This window comes from Sus scrofa, chromosome 2 (genome assembly GCF_000003025.6).
Source record: "Sus scrofa isolate TJ Tabasco breed Duroc chromosome 2, Sscrofa11.1, whole genome shotgun sequence".
NCBI classification, from domain to species: domain Eukaryota; kingdom Metazoa; phylum Chordata; class Mammalia; order Artiodactyla; family Suidae; genus Sus; species Sus scrofa.
The window spans coordinates 136,406,235-136,424,732 of record NC_010444.4 but is presented as its reverse complement, the minus strand read 5'-3'; the positions used below and the strand labels follow the sequence as shown (position 1 = coordinate 136,424,732).

General features: G+C 57.3%; 1 protein-coding gene across 9 annotated transcripts in view; it reads right to left on the bottom strand.

Moving 5' to 3' along the window:
- The window catches only part of TCF7 (transcription factor 7 (T-cell specific, HMG-box)), a 33,584-nt gene extending 31,591 nt beyond the window's left edge, over nucleotides 1-1,993 (bottom strand). For 2 of the 9 annotated variants that reach the window (XR_002341911.1, XR_002341909.1), the window contains exons 1-3: nucleotides 1,542-1,993; nucleotides 1,271-1,337; nucleotides 629-753 (exon numbers count right to left, since the gene is read on the bottom strand). Coding sequence is in view for 6 of the 9 variants with exons in the window: in XM_021084757.1 (XP_020940416.1) it covers nucleotides 629-753; nucleotides 1,271-1,337; nucleotides 1,542-1,991 (642 nt within the window). In the remaining 3 variants the exon portion in view is untranslated. The remainder of the gene's footprint in view (nucleotides 1-628; nucleotides 754-1,270; nucleotides 1,338-1,541) is intronic. The other 7 variants (XR_002341910.1, XM_021084757.1, XM_021084755.1 and 4 more) reach the window with 7 other exon arrangements.

Sequence of the window (18,498 nt, the reverse complement as noted above, 5' to 3'; positions counted from 1 at the left end):
GCAAATTCATTCAACAGGCCCTTTACTGATTTAAGACACCTCTGCAAACCCTTCCTGGTGTGTCTGAGCCCAAGGCAGCTTCACAAAAACCCACGTTCCACACATCGGGTTTGGCTTCTTTCTCTGGCAAGGGCACATCCGTGGGCCAACGGGGACGGAGTGCGTAGAGCCCGCTTCTCCCGCACAACCAGGAGCCCCGAAGCAGTCCAGCTTCTGTGCCCATCCCTCCAAACACCGAGGCTTACAGCAAAGCTCACAGCTCTGACCACACTCCATGCACCACCCTTAGGACAGGTAGGTGGTCTCGGCTTCAAAGTTCTCAGAGGAGGCTCCACCCCAGCCATCAGCTAACCCCAAGACCACAGCGCCTGCACCTGCTGGTGAGCAAGCTGGGAAGACAAAAGCCAACAGCTGGAGGGAAGTGCGGTGCCCCGGGCCCTCCTTCCTTCAGGAAGGTTCTGGTTCAGACCCCACTGGGTGGATATGGGGAGAGAGAGAGAGAGAGACAAGAACACAGCTCTCCTATATCTATTTTGTTCCAGGAAGCGGCACTTCTTGCCTACGCCTCACATACCTGATCAAGGAGGTGGCCAGGCACAAGGCGGGCTGGGTTGCTGGGGCCACTTACCAGCGGGGGCTGCGGCTGGGGGTGCTGCCCTGCTCCCGAGGGGGGTGGGTAGTGCATGAGCAGATTGAAGGCGGAGTAGACGGTGTCTTTGTACATGCCGCTGGCGCACTCCGGGGCCTTCAGGCCTGGAAAAACCACAGCTGGTCAGACGCGCCAGCCAGGGCGGCCGGGGCTGAAGGTGGTCTGCTCGCTCCAGAAAAGAATCCCAAGTGCCAAGGGGGTCCCCTTCAAGGTCGTGACCTGAGGGGCTGGGGGTACCCTCAATGCCAAGCTTTGGCCAAGTACTGCGATTCGGATCTCCTCGACTCGACCCCCCACCCGGCCCTCCGGCCAAGAAACCTGGGCCAACGCTTTCTCCTCTAGACGGGGGATTAGCCAGTCACCTGGGCAGGAGGGGAGGCGGAGATGGCGGGGGTCTGTTTACTCCTATAAAGGTCAGGGCACCGGAAGTGACTCGAGCCCGGCGGCGCCCGGGAAACCCGCCCCCCACTCCCCCACCCCCTCGGTTTTACCGCCTCCTTGAGCTGCAGTTGCGAGGGGGGCACCCCTCGGCTCCCTCCCGCCCTCTGCAGCCCGGCTCTCCCACCGAGGCCGGGCCCGAGCGTGAGGAGGGGGGCCGGGCCAGGCCGGGCAGAAACTCACCATCTTCCAGAGACTCTGGAAGTTTGTCGGAGAAAAGTCTCTGCGAAGTGTGTTCCCGCCCGAGAGCCTGCGGGGAGATCCAGAGAGGCCTTGAGAGGGCTGGGAGAGCTGGGGGCTCGAGACCCCGGCCAGGAGGGGTGGGATGGGTGGTGATCCCCGAGGGTCGCGGGAGGGAGGGGCAGGGCAGCGCGAGCCGGGCGCCGGGGGCAGCCGGGGGGGCGGCGGAGCGCGGCGGCCGCGGGGGAGCAGCGGGGCGCGGGCTGGCGCTCACCTCGGCCCCGACCTCGGCCTCGCCGCGGGCCCTGGCGCCCGCCCCCGGGACCCCAGCGTCGCCGGCCGCGCCCTCGGACTCATTGACCAGCGACGACTTGAGCTCGGCCAGGTCGCGCTCGGGGCCCACGGCGCTGTCGCGGCTCTTGTCGTCCTGCTCCTCGCCCTCGTCCTGGAAGGCCAGCAGCTCGTCCGGCGCGCCGAGGTCGTCGCCGCCGCTCGCGCCGCCCCCGCCCGAGTCCAGCTGCGGCATGGTGCGCTCCGCCCGCGGGGGCGCGGGGCGCGGGGCGCGGGGGTGCGGAGCCGGCCCCGGAGGCGGCGAGCCCGGAGACCGGACCTCCGAGCCCGGAGCGCGGCGGGCGGAGCGCGGGCTGACTCCGCCTGGGCGGGCTGCGGGCGCGGGGCGCGGGCGCCGGGCTGAGCCTCTCCCGGAGCTGGCGGGTCCGAACATCAAAGGCGCCGCCGGCGGAGTGCCGGGGGCGGGGCGGGGACGCCGGGGGCGGGCCTGGTGGGTGGGCGGAGCCAAAGAGCCCCGCCTCCTCCTCTCCCGGGAGAGGCCCCGACGCGCCCAGTGGGCATAGTCTTAAAGGGCTCGCTCTCCCAGGCGTACGCCAGTGAGGTGTCCCAGTTGCCTGAAAAGCATCATCCTTCTGAAATGCGGGGACTCTAACGAAGATTCTTGACCCTGCTTCTTCAACAAGGGAATCTCTTACCGCGCCCAGGTTTCCCCACCAGCCGCAGAGGGCGTGGGTCCCACAGGCTCCTGGGGTTTGGGGGTGATTTGGAAACGGAGCCAAGCTGTGAGCTGAATCTATGCCCCGGTTCCAATATGTCCGGCTTGGAACTGGGGGCATCCTAGAGCTTGGGGGTTGCTCGAAGCAGTGCTCAAACCCCAGGACTCCTCAAAACCCCATTCTCTGGCGCATCGACCAGTCCTTTGCCAATCCGGGACCTCCTTCCAGGTCTCCCGCACACTGCACGAACGCCAGCATACACCCCTTCACAGATGTATTGAGTGCTTGTTGCATGTGGGGCTCTTAATCTCACACATCTGTGGATGGGTCCCTCAACCATGTGGCGGCCCGAGGCGCGAACACAGCCAAGAGGCATAGCAGCAAGTATCCCGCCCAACCCCATGCAGTTCCTCCAGTCGTACCCCCACCCCCGCCACGACGACTCTCTCAACTGCGTTCCAAGCCTGGAGCCCGAGCTACGTTGGCCGCGGGATTCTAAAGAGGGTCGGTGGTCCCAAGCAATTCAACCGGGAAGTCGCATTCCCGCAGAGCCGATTGACTCCGCGGGGCTCAAGCGGGCCCTCGCAAGATCTAGGCTGCCGCGTCCGTAGCTAGAGGAGAGCAGGAACGTGCACCAACTTCCATATCACCACCAGGCACCTTGGGTCATGTCCACACGGGTCTCCTGAGCACACTTCTGGCATCTAGAAAAAATACTGGCCCTTTTGGATCCCAGGGCAGCAAACCGTAGACCCCAGCAGGTTTCTGTGCTGGATTCAGGGTAGACTTTCCCACGTCTCCCGAGAGCAGTTGGGGCAGAGGGTATTTAGCAGGGGAGAGCGTCTTGGACGCTTGTCCGGTTCAGTCCCACAGGACTCCAGCAGCCGCGCAAAGCCTGGCCGGAAGAGGGCTGCGCCGCCCCTGCGGGTCCAGGCCCAGCCGCGTTGGCTGTGGATCAAAGCGCCAGGGCCGCCCTTCTCTGCATTCAGATCCTATCTCTATTCGCCCCGGGGGGTGCCTCCCCCCCACCTCAGGGCTGGAGTGCCCGCTTATCCTCCCTTCCGGAGGCTGGGGGGCGGTTGGGCACTAGGGCTCAGCGTGGGGATTTAGATGTGGGGAAGACCCTGTCCATGAGGTCTCCCCCTAGTCCTCTTTCCCGGGGGTGAGCTTGCTGCTGGGTCTCACTCATCCCCTCTAGAGGCGGTGTGTTGAGGGGTGGGGCAAGGCAGGGGTCCGGGGAGGGGTGTTCCAGCGGACTTGGCCCAGCTGGGAGGAGAGAGGATGCAGGAGGGGGCCCACAGCCCTCCCCCAACCTCCTCTGCCCCTGAGACTGGAGGAGCTGGCTTTGGGCTGAGCCTCCTCTGGGAAGCTGGCTGAACGGGACTACGAATGTGCTGAACCCAGAGGCTTTAAGAGGGCCACCTCTGCTTGAGGGTGACCCCAGCTTATCAGGAGCCTCCTCCAGAACAGAGGTCCACAGGCCCATGCGGTCCCAGTGGACACAGGCCAGTGGAGATGGACGTTTTCTCCACGGAGGAAGACAAGAAATCAGGGCAATAGCGAGGTGATTGGTTTGTTTTTCTCAATAAGGCTAAATGTTTTTCAGCTGAAAGGTTAGCCTCTAATCAGAGATTATGAACCTTCTGCGCTATTGGTGTGAAAACAGCCCTTCTTTACTAAAATGATCATGAGAGTTGATTTTTAAAAATATGCTTATGTGGCAAAAGAAAAACTCGGCCACGCCCTGTTCACTCTCCCACCCTGAATTTGGTTGGACATTTTATAGGGCTGTGATATCCCAAAGTCTGAGATCTGCTGCCTTAGGGAGTCATGGCCCCAAGCTCTTGCCCTGCTGGGTGGGACCAGGGGAGGGGGTGGGTGAGTAGCCAGCACAGGGGTGGTGAGGTGCGGTCAAGTCGGGACCGAGGGCCTGAGTCTCAGACATCCGCAGCCACACTGGACTCAGCCTGAAGCCTGCGGAGAAAGCATCTACCCTGCACCCAACCTCGGACTCAGGCCGTGGAGAAGGGAGGGGCTGAACACAGGACCTGCCCTCCAGGAGGCACTGACTGCTTGGGAAGCTGAGAAATTACTAGAGCTAAGTTTGTTACAGGCTTAATTTATACAGACCATGAGCAGAAAGAGCTGTTCATGGAGAGATCAATGTAGCTGGAGTGATCGGCTGGCTTCTTTTTGTTTGGTTGGTTGGTTTTTGTCTTTTTGCCTTTTCTAGGGCCACAGCTGTGGCATATGGAAGTTCCCAGGCTAGGGGTCCAATTGGAGCGGTAGCCGCTGGCCTATGCCACAGCCACAGCAACGCAGGATCCGAGCCTCATCTGCGACCTACACCACAGTTCACGGCAACGCCGGATCCTTAACCCACTGAGCAAGGCCAGGGATCGAACCCACAACCTTATGGTTCCTGATCAGATTAGTTAACCACTATGCCACAAAGGGAACTCCTTTTTTTTTTTTTCTTGCCACTCCTGTGGCCTGAGGAAAATGCCAGGCCAGGGATCAGGGATCCAGCCTACACCACAGCAGCAGCTGGAGCTACTGCTGCCAATGCCAGATCCTTAACCTGCTGCACCACAAGGGAACTCCCTGGCTGGTTTCCTGAGCGAAGCGGACTTCATCTGGGCTTGTTAGGCTCTGTATGGGGTTGTGGAGATAGAGAGGGAAGGGTACTCCAGCTTATCCTCAAAAGGGATGCAGCTCTGCAGCAGCCGCTTGTCTGGTCCATGCTGATGCCATTATCATCACCATCTATGCAGTGACTTCATATTACTGAGCGATTACCGTGTGTCAGGCGCCATGTCAACAGCTTCACCACATTATCTTATTCAATCAGCATGCCAATCCCATGACACACGGACTATCACCCCATTTATGAATGAGGAAACCAAAGCTCAGAGAGGTTGAATAAGTCACCCAAGTCTTACACCTTTGGAAGAGAGAGTGTTCACATCCCGAGTCCAGGCAGTCTGACTCCTGAGCTACCCCAGCATCCACACTCTAGTGTTCCATTTTGATATCTCAAATTCAGAGGGTGTCCTTACCTGCTCTGTGGTCTTTGCCGCAGCTGTGGCATATGGAGGTTCCCAGGCTAGGGGTCCAATTGGAGCTGTAGCTGCCAGCCTATACCATAGCCACAGCAACGCCGGATCCTTAATTCACTGAGCAAGGTCAGGGATCGAACCCGTGTCCTCATGGATGCTAGTCGGGTTCGCTAACTGCGGAGCCACGATGGGAACTCCTGCAGACAAATGCTCTTGATGGAGCTGTCAGTAATAGGGTCCTAAATTTCTGGGTGCATACAGGCGCCACCAGGAGGAATCTCCCTGGCTGGTCTGTATCAGGTGGCTCAAGCTTTTTGCTGGGTGAGAGAGCCCAGAGCCTCTCCCTTGAATCAGACAGGCTCAGCCTGTGCCACCTCTGTCCCGCACCCATTCTAGACTGCCTGCTCTGGGCACTGACTCGATCCCAAACAGAGGCAATAGGCCCTGGACCCCTACTATGGGATGGTGAGTGGGCTCGGCTGTGGCTGCCCCGGCCGGAAGGGGCCAGGGAATTTGGGGGACCAGCACCAGCCGTGGAGAGGCCCCCAGACTCTTCTGGACTCAGGCAAACCCAGATCAGAGCTGGATTTAACGAGGCTTCATCTCTATGCAAATGAACCAGGTAGACCGCCCTGTACTCAGATGCTGAACGCAGCTCTTCAAGGTTAAGGATCAGAACCGGAGAGCTCTGGGTTTGAATGTAGACCGACCTGGGTTCCATCCCTGCCCTGTCATTTATGAGCTGGCGGGCCCTAGACCCACCCCTGCCCCTCGGCTTCCTCATGGGTAAAATGACTGTCACCTCAGAGCCTGCCTGGCACTGTGGGAGCAAGGCTGAGATGAATCATGTATCAAGGAAGAGAGCTTAGCACATTCCAACCCTCTAATAAATGGGTGCTCTTGAGCTAGATATTTTTCGGAAGTTGTTAGGCTAATTGGCTCTTCGTGTAACGTCATGTCATGTAAATCCTCTAAATGTTCTCATGGCCTGAGCCCACTTCATCACAGCTAAGGCCAAAAATATACATTTCCTTTCTTTTTCTTTCAAGTTCCTTCAACATGAAAGGCCCGCGTGAACTCGCTGACCTCTTCTGCCAGGGAGACCCTGGCGATGCGGTGTTTCCAGAAAAGAGCTCAAAGGAGCCCCAGATGGATTTGGTAAATTACAACGGGGAAGAGGTTCAGAGCAATGCTCTTCCTGCGCGCCAGCCGCCTGGCATCCTGTTGGGGCTTGCTGCCTGCTGCCTGGGGGCCAGGCCGCTGGCTCCAGGCAGGAACGCTTCCCATGGAACTTTCTCTCTCAGGGCAAAGCCTGGTCACACGTCCTAGAGGCAGACTATGGTTTGTTGCTAGAAACACAATTTGATCTCTGAAAATTGTGTAGTGTCGCTGCACGTCTGCGCATGTGTGTCTGTATGCACATATGTGGGAGGCTGTGGCCTACAGAATGGCAAAGACACACAACAGGTGGGATGTGACTGCTCGGGCAGCTGCCTCTAGAATGAAGCAAGGAGGGTTTGGGGTCTCCTCTATATATTTCTTTTTTCTTTCTTTTTTTTTTTTTTTTTTTTGCCGGATCATTAACCCACTGAGCAAGGGCAGGGACCGAACTATGTATTTCTTCTTTATAATCGTCTGTGTGGTTGTCCCCTGACCCGCCAGGATTAATGCAACAACCAAGAACTGCTCTTAAAAAAGAAATTTAATAATAAAGCTCAATGTTAGTTTCTCCTGATGAAACTCCAAGGATGTTTGGCCAAACTGGCATGAGGGGCGACATTAGAAGGAGTGCTGCCCCACAGGTGCAAAGGTCTTGTGATGACAATTTCCCAGCGCTAATTTCCCACAGGGTGCCATCCATCGGTCCAGGTCAGTGGGGTCGGGATCCGCTCACCAGGAGGAATAAACGACCCATGGTTTCCACAGGAAGGGTCTGGAGTCAGAGGTACCAACATGTTAGCAGCAAAGACAAGCCGGGAGTGGCTTCTGTGTGCCAAGCGCTGTGCCACCCGGGTGCGATGGTCTCCCGAGGTCTCAGGAGTGGGAGGCCTGGGTCCCAGACCCTGCTCCATCCCTGGCCTGCTGGTGAACTGCCTTCTCTGGATCCAGTGCCCCTCACCTAGTTTCAGGCATGCAATGAGGGGCCCATGGTGATGAGTCCAGAAGTGAGGGACAAGGGGCACCCCAAATGCAGCAGGAAGTGGGGAAGACCCAGTGTCCATGTGAAAGTCACCTGCAGCTTCACAGAGGAGTATGCCCACATTTGCCCTTATTTGGGGTGTGGCAAGAGCCCCGGGTGCATTGATATACGAATGTCTCACTAGGAAAGTACCATTCGATGTCTCTTTTTGAGACAGGGCGGTCGGGGGTTTTGCTGCTTATTGCTAGGGTCTGACACAGAGCTGGCAAACCGCAGTGCTGAGCAATTTTGGGGTGGATGACATTCTGGGTGGATGAATGGATGGATGGACGGATGAATAGATGGATGATGAATCCTTCACGGCAGGGATCATTTAGAATCCAGGAAGGAAGCAGCAAGCCCAGTACCTGCTTTCAAGGAACTTGCCATCCTGTAGAGGCCATCCAGCCAATAGAGTTTCCAGGAGCCAGTGGTTCAAAACCATGGCTGTGGTGTGCATGTCATTTTAGACAGGGCTTCCTGGACAAAGAAGGTCAAGCCAGGCAACAAGGAGAATCTGGGAGGACAGAGCCTTCATCAGATGGGCAATAGCCCACACTGAGTTGTGATGAACTTGGACCCCATAGGGTCTCTGGGCCTGGGTGAGCAGGACCCTGGGAGAGAGTCTGGCTCTCTTTTGAGCCTTGCCCGGAACAGCACATCTTCACGTCCCAGTTCCTCTGGTCCCCTCACCTCCCACCGACTGGGACAATTTTTCCCAAGGACCCTTTCCCAGACACTGGGTTTCCCTGTTGCTCCCTCTTCTGGGACAGCCAACCTCCCTTGTGCATTATCCAGCATCTTGCTCTGGGCTTCCAGGCTTTCCTGGCTCAGTCCCCAATGCAGAGTGCCCTCTCTCATTTCTAGCAGCCAGGGATGGGGGAAGAACAACAGGACGTGGGAGGCAGGGAGGATTAAAGAGGACCTGTACCCGATCCTGGCTGTACACGGCCAGTCAAGTCTCTGAGAAGTCCTGCATCAGAGAAATCTGGTCTAGCCTTCTTCGGTTCAGTGCCCCCCCACACTTATGTGACCAGATAACTGTGTTTCCATGTATGATTTTCCAAAGAACATGACTCCCTTGAAAGTCTCTGGAGGAAAGCTGGTATTCCTGATTTCAGGAGACAGAGAGGGGCACTCTTTACCCAAAACTTTTTATTTGCGTCCCTGATAGGGAGAAAATTTGCAATAGATGCAACCCTAAACTAGTCATTGGAGCTCTAACCAAGCTTCCACTCTAGCCCTACTGGATTCTTGGCTTCTTGGGATCGAGGCAACTTCATCCGTGTCCTCGCTACGTGCTGACATGGACCAAGCATGCTGTGGTGTTTAATAAATGCCCGCTGCCCGTGGGATGGAGCTGTTGTGTAAAGGTCCCACCCAACTCGGTTTCTCAAATCCCCAGTGGCTCTTCCCATTGGTTTGTTAGCTGGGAATTCAGCAGCGTCTGAGATGCTTTGTTTTTTCAAGGGTCATCTCTGGTCTCTCCCTTACCCGGGAAGTCTTCCCACCCACTCGGGTCCACAGGGAACGCTCTCCCGTCTAGACTCCCGTTGCCTTTAGATTGTGAGTCCCTCAGCTTCTCCTGACTGTTCCCTGTTTCCGGTGAGTGACTCTTCTGTCCCTCTACTGCTGTCTGTCTGGTGTCAAGAGCCGGGGCTTGGCGCTCACAGCCCGTGTGCAAACTAGGGCTTCTCCACTTACTCACTGTGCGTGGGGCCTTGGATGAGTCACCTCCTCCTTGAAGCCCTCCGTTCCACATCTGTTAAGTGGGAGCAGCAGTAGTATTGTTTCAAGAGCTGGGAAGATGAGCTGAGTTCTTGCTTATAAAGTGCTTCGCACAGTGTCAGGTGCGGAGTAGATTCTTGCTAAGTGGCGATCAGTGCCAATTATTATTATTATTTTATCCTTTTGTCTTTTCTAGGGTCGCACCTGTGGCATATGGAGGTTCCCAGGCTAGGGGTCTAATCGAAGCTGTAACCGCCAGCCTACACCACAGCCCCAGCAACGCGGGATCCAAGCTGCCTCTGTGACCTACACCACAGCTCATGGCAATGCTGGATCCTTAACCCACTGAGCGAGGCCAGGGATTGAACCCACAACTTCTTGGTTCCTAGTCGGATTTGTTAACCACTGAGCCACGACGGGAACTCCTCAGTTATTATTATTGATCCCAGCCAGCAGAGCAGGACTCGGGACTAGCCCTTCCAAGTGCTTAACAGAGGCTGTCCCCGCAAGCCTACCGTCCGGCTGGTTGTGGGTGGAGAGTGGGGACCAGGGTGGGTGAGAGCAGGAACCTTGCGTCCTGAGGCCAGGCCAAGGCCACCGTGTGTTCAGCCTGAGTGGATACTCCTCCCGCCAAGAGCTGGCCATCTGCAGGTGTCTGCAGGCTGGAGGGAGCCAGCGGGCCCTCGGGGCCCTGAGGGCAGAGACCGGACTAATGGGAGGAAATTACACGGAGAGATTTCATCTCAGCTTGAGGAAGCACGTCTACCAGACAGAGCTGGCCAAGCGTGGCCGGCCCAGGTCACCGACAGAGGCAGCAGCGCCCTGTCACCAGAGATGTGTCAGCAGAGGCTGGGGGCTTCCAAGGGAGGAAAGCCACTGAGTGGGTTTCTGCCCTTGAGGTTCTGCCAAGGCTGTGGGCAATCCCTTGTACTTCCAGCGTGGGCCTGCCGCTCACTGGCCCGTGGGAGCCCGTCTCAGGGGTCTGAGAGTGAGGGCAAGCGCTGGGACCCTTCTGGCTCCAAAACTGAGGCTGGAGCCTGGAGGGCAGAGGATGTTGCTGGAAAAGGCTGCTCTCAAGGGGGTTGATAACCACACTGTCCCCTTGCTGAGGTGGCTGCTTCGTGCGGTGGCTGACAAGGAGCCAGAGCCTGTTCTGTGCTCAGGCACCCTCCTTAGGCCCGCTGGGGTCAGAGAGGACAGAGCTGGGTGGCTGGAGGGACAGTATCCTGAAATCAGCCTTCCCTCCCTTGCTTCCACCCCTAAAACCAGGGGCTGAGGAGAAAAAACGGGAAGAAGCAAGAGAGGAGAGAGCCTGGCTTTCAATATTGCCTCTGCCACTGGGGAGCTCTGTGACTTTGGATAAGTCTCTTAACCTCTCTGTGCTTCCTTTTCCTCTGTAAGATGGAATGATAGTAAGACCGATCTCACGGGGTTCTGGTGGGGATTAAGTAAGCTATTCTTCGCGCTCCATAGTGAGCACCGTGTCTTTGCTAAATAGATCAATATCCACTGATACACGGCCTGCGGCTAGCCTGCTACCACACAAGGGTCTATAGCAATCCCAGGCACCTCGCTTAGTCTCCACCACAGCCTAAGGCTGTTGAAAGGACCAATACTGGGGGAAGCACATCTGAGAAGGTCAAGTTCCTCGCCCAAGGTCACACAGCTGGTGAGAGGCAGAGGGAGGCTTTAAACTCAGGATGGTCTGACCCTCAGCGCCTCGGCTCTGCTGGCCCACAGGCCTTCAGCCTCTCCAGGGAGCTCGAGGGCCAACGAGAGCTGGGCCATGACCGATCCGCGGGCAGGACGGGATCAGTGACGCCCCTGCTCCCACCCGCCTCGCTCAGGCGGGAAGCCACCTCTCGCGGAGAGATTTCTCTGACTAATTTGTGGAAACATTGCTGGGTGACTCCGATTACAAATTACAGCCCTGCTTCCTCCAGCTGAGTAATCTCCATGGTGGAGGCGGGGGTGGGAGGGTGGGGGGGTCCTGGAAGTAGCCAGTTCTGGGCTGGCAGCGTTGGCCTTCGGGGCGATGTCGCTGAGGGAGCTGGGCCACCCCCAGACAATTTACAGGGACGAGGAGTAGGAGCGGGGAGGCCTGGGTTTCCGTCTCTGTGGGTGGCCTGGGGCTGTGGGCCTTGGGGGGGGGGTGTCCTGCTCACGCCCTTTATCTCTTTTGTCCCGGCTGGATTTGTCTCTCTTGCTCCAGACGGTGGTCCCTGGGCTGCGCCAGGGCCTGGCAGAGAGCAGATGGCCAATAAATTGCACCGGATTCCAGAATCCAGACCCTGCACTTCACGGCTTACCAAGCCCCTTCCCTTCTGTGATCGCCTCGGATCCTCACAACAGCTACAGGTGGGGTAGATCTAATTTTAACCCCATTTTACAGATGAGGAAACTGCGGCTCACAGAGAGGAAGTGACTCGCCCAAGGTCACACAGCTCAAACCCCGGTCTTGGGGCTCCAAATGAACTAGAGCTCTGCTACCCACAGGGCTCCCCTCCTACCCCCGACCCCCAACCTGGTCCGAGAATAACGGGGGCGGGGCGGGGGGGGAAGGGGACAGAAGGAAGCCCACGTGGGTGGGAGGCCCCCTGGGCTCCTGTGGCACAGACGTCTCCTCAGACCGCATCAGGGGGGATAGTCTTATTGTCTACCAGGGCACAAAGCCACAGCCTCCAGGGCTACGGGTTTCTGACTCAGGCAAGGGCAGCAGGGGGTGGGGGGGGCAGTGGCTCCGGGATGCTGAGCTCTTTCCCAGCTTCTCCCGGATGCCCGAAGGACAGGTCCATGCCCTCAGGAGCCCTCTGCCAGGAAAGGACCTCTAAGCCACTGTGCCAAAGACGGGGCATCAGAGCTCAGCCTCATTTGGGGGGAACCGCCCTCTTGTTTCCTGGGGACCGAGCACCAGGGAACTCTTTGAGACCCCGCTTCTCCTGCCTCCAGCCTCTGGAGGGAGGGCGGCGGCTCGGTCCCTGGAGCCAGCCTCCTCTGGAGCAGTGAAAGCGAGTCTCCTCGCCTCCTGGCCATGGGTGGGCCTCTGCTGACAACTGCGGTCTGCCTTGTCAGCTCTGCCGTTTTTCCTTTTTGTTCATTGCTCTATTGCCGCTGACATCTCAAGGGTTTCCCCTTCTGGTCAAGCTTTGTCTTTTGTTTTCATAATTTGGGAACAGCTCTCCTCGTCTTTCTCCCCCCTCAGCCCGTGGTTTTGGAAGATGCTGAACCAGGAGGTAAGGGGGGGGCGTTTAAAACAACTTCCCCCAGCATTCTTCTCCCCGGGGTCCCTGTCCCCAGCAGGGCTTGAGGCACCCCCTGGTGGGGGGGCAGCTCCGAGGGCAGCACCAGGGGGAGAAGGCACCCCTTTGAACTGGAAATTCTTAGTCCAGGTGGGGCTTCGGTTCCTCTGCCCTGCACCTGCAAGCCCCCTGGTGTCAGGACCCACCCCTTCTCCTTCCCTTTCGCATTCATTGTCCCCTCTCGAGGGGGCTGTCCCCACTGCTGGGGGGAGCTTCCAGCACAGCTGAGCCCACTGACTATAAACAAGCCACTTCACTTCTTGGGGCCTGTCGTGCTCTGGGACAGTGGCCGCCTGGCAGAGCCGGACAGGATGGGGGATGGGAAAAGGCTTTCGTGGGGCCCCTCTTTTCATCTGGATTCAATGCGGGACTAGGTCTAGGCTGGAAACTCCCCTTCTGAAATTCATAGCCCCTCTGGCATCGGGGGGATTTCTGCAGCTGCGGCACGTTGGGACATAGCCGCTGGCCCATTGCAGTGGATTCTTGGCCTTGGGCTCAGGCTGGGGCTGGGGCTGGGCTGGCCCTTCCGTCCTGACTGTGGGGCCAGGGCTTGGCAGGTAGTTTGGGGGAGCGCAGGACTGCAGAACTCTCAGAGTGAATTCCTACCTCTACTTTGGAACCAGCGAAATGCTCCTGACTTCCTGCTCAGCCTCAGACCCAGGACCCCAACCTGGGAGAGCCAGAAATCCCCAGGCTTTGGGCCCCAGCTCCTCCCCCTACAAAACAGGAGGGGTAGGACCTGGCTGGTTCCCGAACTACTCATGCTTTTGTGGCTGAGCTCTAACTTTTCATTTTTTGTTTGAAGACGAGATTCAGATCTGCTGGGGAAAAGCACTTAAAACCCCTTTGGTGGCTGGGACCTGTACCTGAGACAGAGCCACAGCAGCCTGCACCCCAGCGTGGGAAATGCTTGTCTTGGCTTTTCCTTTACACCCACAGAAAGTCCCGAAGGTTCCCTGGGGCAGCGGCTCGCAGGCCAGTCTGGGAGCTGAGCTGTGTTGCCGGTACAGGGAGGACCTGGCCTGTCTTGTTCACTGCTGGGACCAGAGCCCCTGGAACATGGGGGAGCATCCGGGGGAGGTTAGGCAGTCCCACGGTATGGACGAGGGCCTGGTGTAAGTCCACGGCCCAGCCGGCAGAGCCCAGTTGTGCAGGCCTCAGAGAGAAGGAGAGCAGTGAGGGCCAGAGTGGTTAAGGAGGGGCAGAGCTGCACTGGGGGGCAGATGAGACAGGAGGCAGGGAGTGGGGCCTTTGGAGCAGAGGGGGAGGTGAGCCTCCCTTCCTATCTTCCCTGGACCAGCCCGCAGCATCAAGAGACTCAGGAGATCGCCAGGGCGCTCAAGCCGGCATATAGGGGACATTGTGGCCCAGACAGGCAGGTGTCACAGGCCCCTGGAGCTCCATCCTCTCTCCACAGCCGAAGAATTGAGGAGCCTTCTCCCCAAGCTCAGGAAAGCATGAAACGAAATATAACTCCAAAGCACCCACTGAGTGTATTGAGCATAAGGTGCTTCTTTTTTTGGGGGGGGGCACTGCACCCACAGCATATGGAGGTTCCCAGGCTAGGGGTCCAATCGGAGCTGTAGCTGCCAGCCTACGCCTCAGCCACAGCAACGCCAGATCCGAGCCGTGTCTGTGACCTACACCACAGCTCATGGCAACTTTGGATCCTTAGCCCACTGAGCCAGGCCAGGGATCGAACCCTCAACCTCATGGTTCCTAGTCAGATTCGTTTCTGCTCTGCCGTGACAGGAACTCCCATTTAATGTTATTTTAAAAATGCAGGTGGAAATATTTTGGGGGTTGGGCTGGGCTTGGGAACCTGCTGCATCCCAAGCAGTTCAGTCGCTCACTGGCCAGCCGAGGGCGGCCCTGGCTCCTTCCACGGCCTCCTGCCTTCACCGGGTCCTGGGGAGTGGGGATCCGGCGGGGCAGCAGCTGGGCCTGGGCACAGCACCCCCTGGTGGCTGGCTCCAGAGGAGGCTGTGTCTGACCTGCAGGGGCGGGTAGGAAGGAGGTGGGTCCCTGCCTGCCTCCTCAGCTGCTGGCACTGCTTCCTAGAGGACAGTCGCTGGGTCTCACTGGCAGAAGTCACCTCCTTCTATTTTCAGGGAGCTGTGACCAGGTTCTTCCCTGGTCTCTGGAGCAGGCCTGGCAGCCAGATATGCAGGTTCAACTGAGCCCCAGAAGAGGGTCTTCTACAAGAGAGTCACTCACGCGGGGCTCAGTAGGGGTGACAGGCTGCGTGAGAGGCTAGACGGCTCCAGTTTTTCCAGGGCCCCAGTCTGGGTGGCACCTTCAGTGTTGGTGACAGACCTGTGGCACACAGCGGGTGAGGCCCCGCAGCAAGGGCTCTCCTGAGAGTGATCAGGGGCCAGGAGGCCCTGCTCTACCCGGCTCAGCTGCTTGGGCTGGTGGGATGACAACAACGACGGGAGCAATGTCACCTGGTGACTAACTGCCTCCTGTGGGCACACGGGTGAAGCCTGGCGACAGCTCTGTGAGGCAGGAGGTCTTTTCTTTTTAACGGAAAATCTTCAAGGGAGGGGGAATTGCAGATATCGAACCAACTTATATCCCATCAACCCAATGTCACAATTATCAAGATTCACCACAGGAGTTCCCCAGTGGCTCAGCAGGTTAAGGATCCAGTGTTGTCACAGCAGCGGCTGTGACGCCAGGTCACTGCTATGCTGTGGGTTCCATCCCTGGCCCGGGAGCTTCCTTTGAATTTCCTTCCTGCCTTTTCTTTCTTTCTAAGTAAACATTTTAAAGCAAATCTCAGATATGTCATTGCACGCTTGCATGCCTTAATTTTGTATGTGTTTCTAAAAACATGGACCTTTTCTTAATAACCATGAAGCCATTATTGCATCAAAAAAATGAGTAATAACGGAGTTCCTATTGTGGCCCAAGGGGTAACGAACCTGAGTATCCATGATGTTGCGGGTTCGATCCCTGGCCTCACTCAGTGGATTAAGGATCCGATGTTGCTATGAGCTGGGGGTGTAGGTGGCAGACATGGCTCGGATCTGGCATTGCTGTGGCTGCAGCTGCAGCTCCAATTCAACCCCTGGGCTGGGAACTTCCATATGCCTCAGACGTGGCCCTAAAAGGCAAAAAAACAAAAAACAAAAAAACAGTCCTTGGTATTAGCTAACACCCAGCCTGCGAGGCAGGTACTCTTTTTTTTGTCTTTTTGCCTTTTCTAGGGCCGCTCCAGCAGCATATGGAGGGTCCCAGGCTAGGGGTCAAATCTGAGCTGTAGCCACTGGCCTATGCCACAGCCATGGCCACTCCAGATCCTTAACCCACTGAGCAAGGCCAGGAATCGAACCTGCAACCTCATGGTTCCTAGTCGGATTCGTTACCCCCTGCGCCACGACGGGAACTCCCAGGTACTCTTATTGTTTCCATTTTACAGAGAAGGAAAGAAATTCTCCGAGGACTAGGAACTTGGCCCAAGGTCACATAGCTTGATAGTGATGGCAGTGGGATCTGAACCCAGGGAGTCTGACTCCGCAGCTCCCCCCCGCCCCAAGTTCCTCTTTCTGCTCCTCAGTTTCCCTCTCTGTAAAGCGGGGAGTGAGAGTGGCCACCTTACTCCCTCGCGGGAGAATGTGCTTGTGGGCTCCAGGTTATTCTTGCCCCAACAATGAAAATAATAATGAAATAATTCATCAGAGGAATTAACAAAAAGTTGCTATAATTGCAGACATATGACAGTGACAGGAATCTGAAGTTTGCTGAGTCCACGCTCATCTGCCAGCTGGTCCTTAGCTCATTTAAACTTTATCCCAATGCTGTGTTCCCTGATGAGCTTCATTTGCATTTTGCAAGTGTGGGAACTAGAGGCTCGGAGGGAGGAAGTACCTTTCCGAGGTCAGGCTCCTGGTAGCTGTGGGGAGCAGGACTGGGAGTCAGGCTGGAGTCAGTCTCTTGAGGGGGGGGGGCAGGAGGCAGAAATCCCTGAGGGTGTGTTAGGAGCTGCAGGTGGACTTTGCTAAGGGCTTCAGCGCATCCTGCCATCATGGGGAACGTGCTACTTGGAATCGCTGCTTCCAAGCAACAGAAATCAGCTTTGGGGGAGTTCCTGCTGTGGCGCAGCAGAAACGCATCGGACTAGCATCCCTGAGGATGTGGGCTCGCTCAGTCGGTTAAGGATCCGGCGTTGCCATGAGCTGTGGTGTAGGTCACAGAGGCAGCTCGGATTAGGCCAGTGGCTATAGCTCTGATATGACCCCTAGCCTGGGAACCATCATATGCAGCAGGTGCAGACCTGAAAAAAAACAAAACAAAACAAAACAAAACCCAAAACCCGCTTTCGTGATTTGGGGTAGATTAGGAGTTTATAGCTCACAGCAATGCCAGATCCTTAACCCACTGAGTGAAGCCAGGGATCGAACCCACCAACTCATGGTTACTAGTCATTTCCACTGCACCACAACGGGAGCTCTAGATTAGGAATTTATTGGAGGGATGTGGAAAGGCTCACAGATTGGATTGGAAGGAGGGAGCCAGGCTGGGAGATGATGGACGTGAGGCAGCCTGGGGCCTGGAAGGCAGCACGTGCTCACAGGTCTCCACCGGCCCCGAAACCCCCAGCACACACTGCACGATAAATCCACTTCTTCCTTTTTCTCTGCTCTGACCCGGAGACCCAGAAGAAAGCCTGGGTCAAGGGGCCCAGCCTGGCGGCACCGCCCCTGCCCACCATGGCTGGGAAAGCCCAGCACTTTCCTGGAGGGTTCCAGAGCGAGGGACTGTGCCAAGGCTTTTTAAGGGAGTGAAGCAGAGAGGGAGCTGGAGGGGATGCCCCAGAGAAGACGCTGCCGGCTCTGGTTTTCACACTGTAATTTTGCTTTGAGTTCTTGGTGTGTGAGTCACATGCGAAAGTCTCTTGTTTTTGCAAGGCCTGCGTCTGCTGCTGCTGCTGCCGCCTTCACAGCAGCTGCCACCTCTAGGTAGGAGGCCCGGATCTCAGGCAGGACCCCCTGTCTGCCACTGGGTGCTGCAGATATGGGAGTGAAGCACAAGGACGGAGGACCGTAATCTTGGGGCCCACTGCTGGGGAGGGGTTTTCCATCTTTTGCATCACATGCAAATGAAATGCTAATGCAATGCAAATGAGTGGGTGCCCTCAAAGCCCAGAGGCTTGCTGGGTAAACCGTGTAGGGAGGCCACTCATCTCTGGTTGGCCTGTGCCTTCCAGAAGATGCTCGTCCCACCTTGCCCCCGGGAGAGCCCTGGCTTTGGGCCGTTCTGATACCTCCTTCTAGAAACGCACCCTGGGCACTTAGTAATCCCTGAGGGGCCTCAGATCCTTGTGAGAAGTCGGTGGGGCATAACCCCTAAATTAATAACTAAAAAGGATCCTGTGGCTTCTGTCTGCTCCTTTGTGGCCTGTGCCCAGGCCTGGACACATAAGGCCTGCTGATCGGCCCAGGTCCAGCCAAGGGGCCAGGCTGGCCCAGCAAGGCCTCGGAGATGTGGGACAGCCCTCTTCCCACCGGGCCGCACCCCTGGGCCTGGACAACAGGTTCTGATGAGGCCAGGAAGCTGGCTGGAAAGGCTGACTCCTGGGAGGGAGTGTGGGGGCTGTTTAACAGCTGGCAGAGCCCCTGGAAATTTCCCAGACATGGTCCCCACTCTACCCAGACGAGGCCAGGGTGTTCAGATGAGAAGATGAGCCACGGGGGAAGTGGCGAGGAAGAGGGTGACAGGGATCCCTCTTTCTCCTCCAGGGCCCAAGAAGGAGGAGGGCTTTGGCTTCCGGGAACGCAAAGGGCCCACCCCATTGAGGGCACTGCTGCAGCGCTCGGAGGACAAGCCACAACAGTCCCCTAAGCCAGGCCCGGCCAGATCCTGTCTTTTTCTGGGGGCCCAAATTACACTCTCCCCAGTCTCCTCAGAGTCTGGCTTCAGCCTGAAGTGCTCCAGGCTCTGGGCTGGTGCGTTG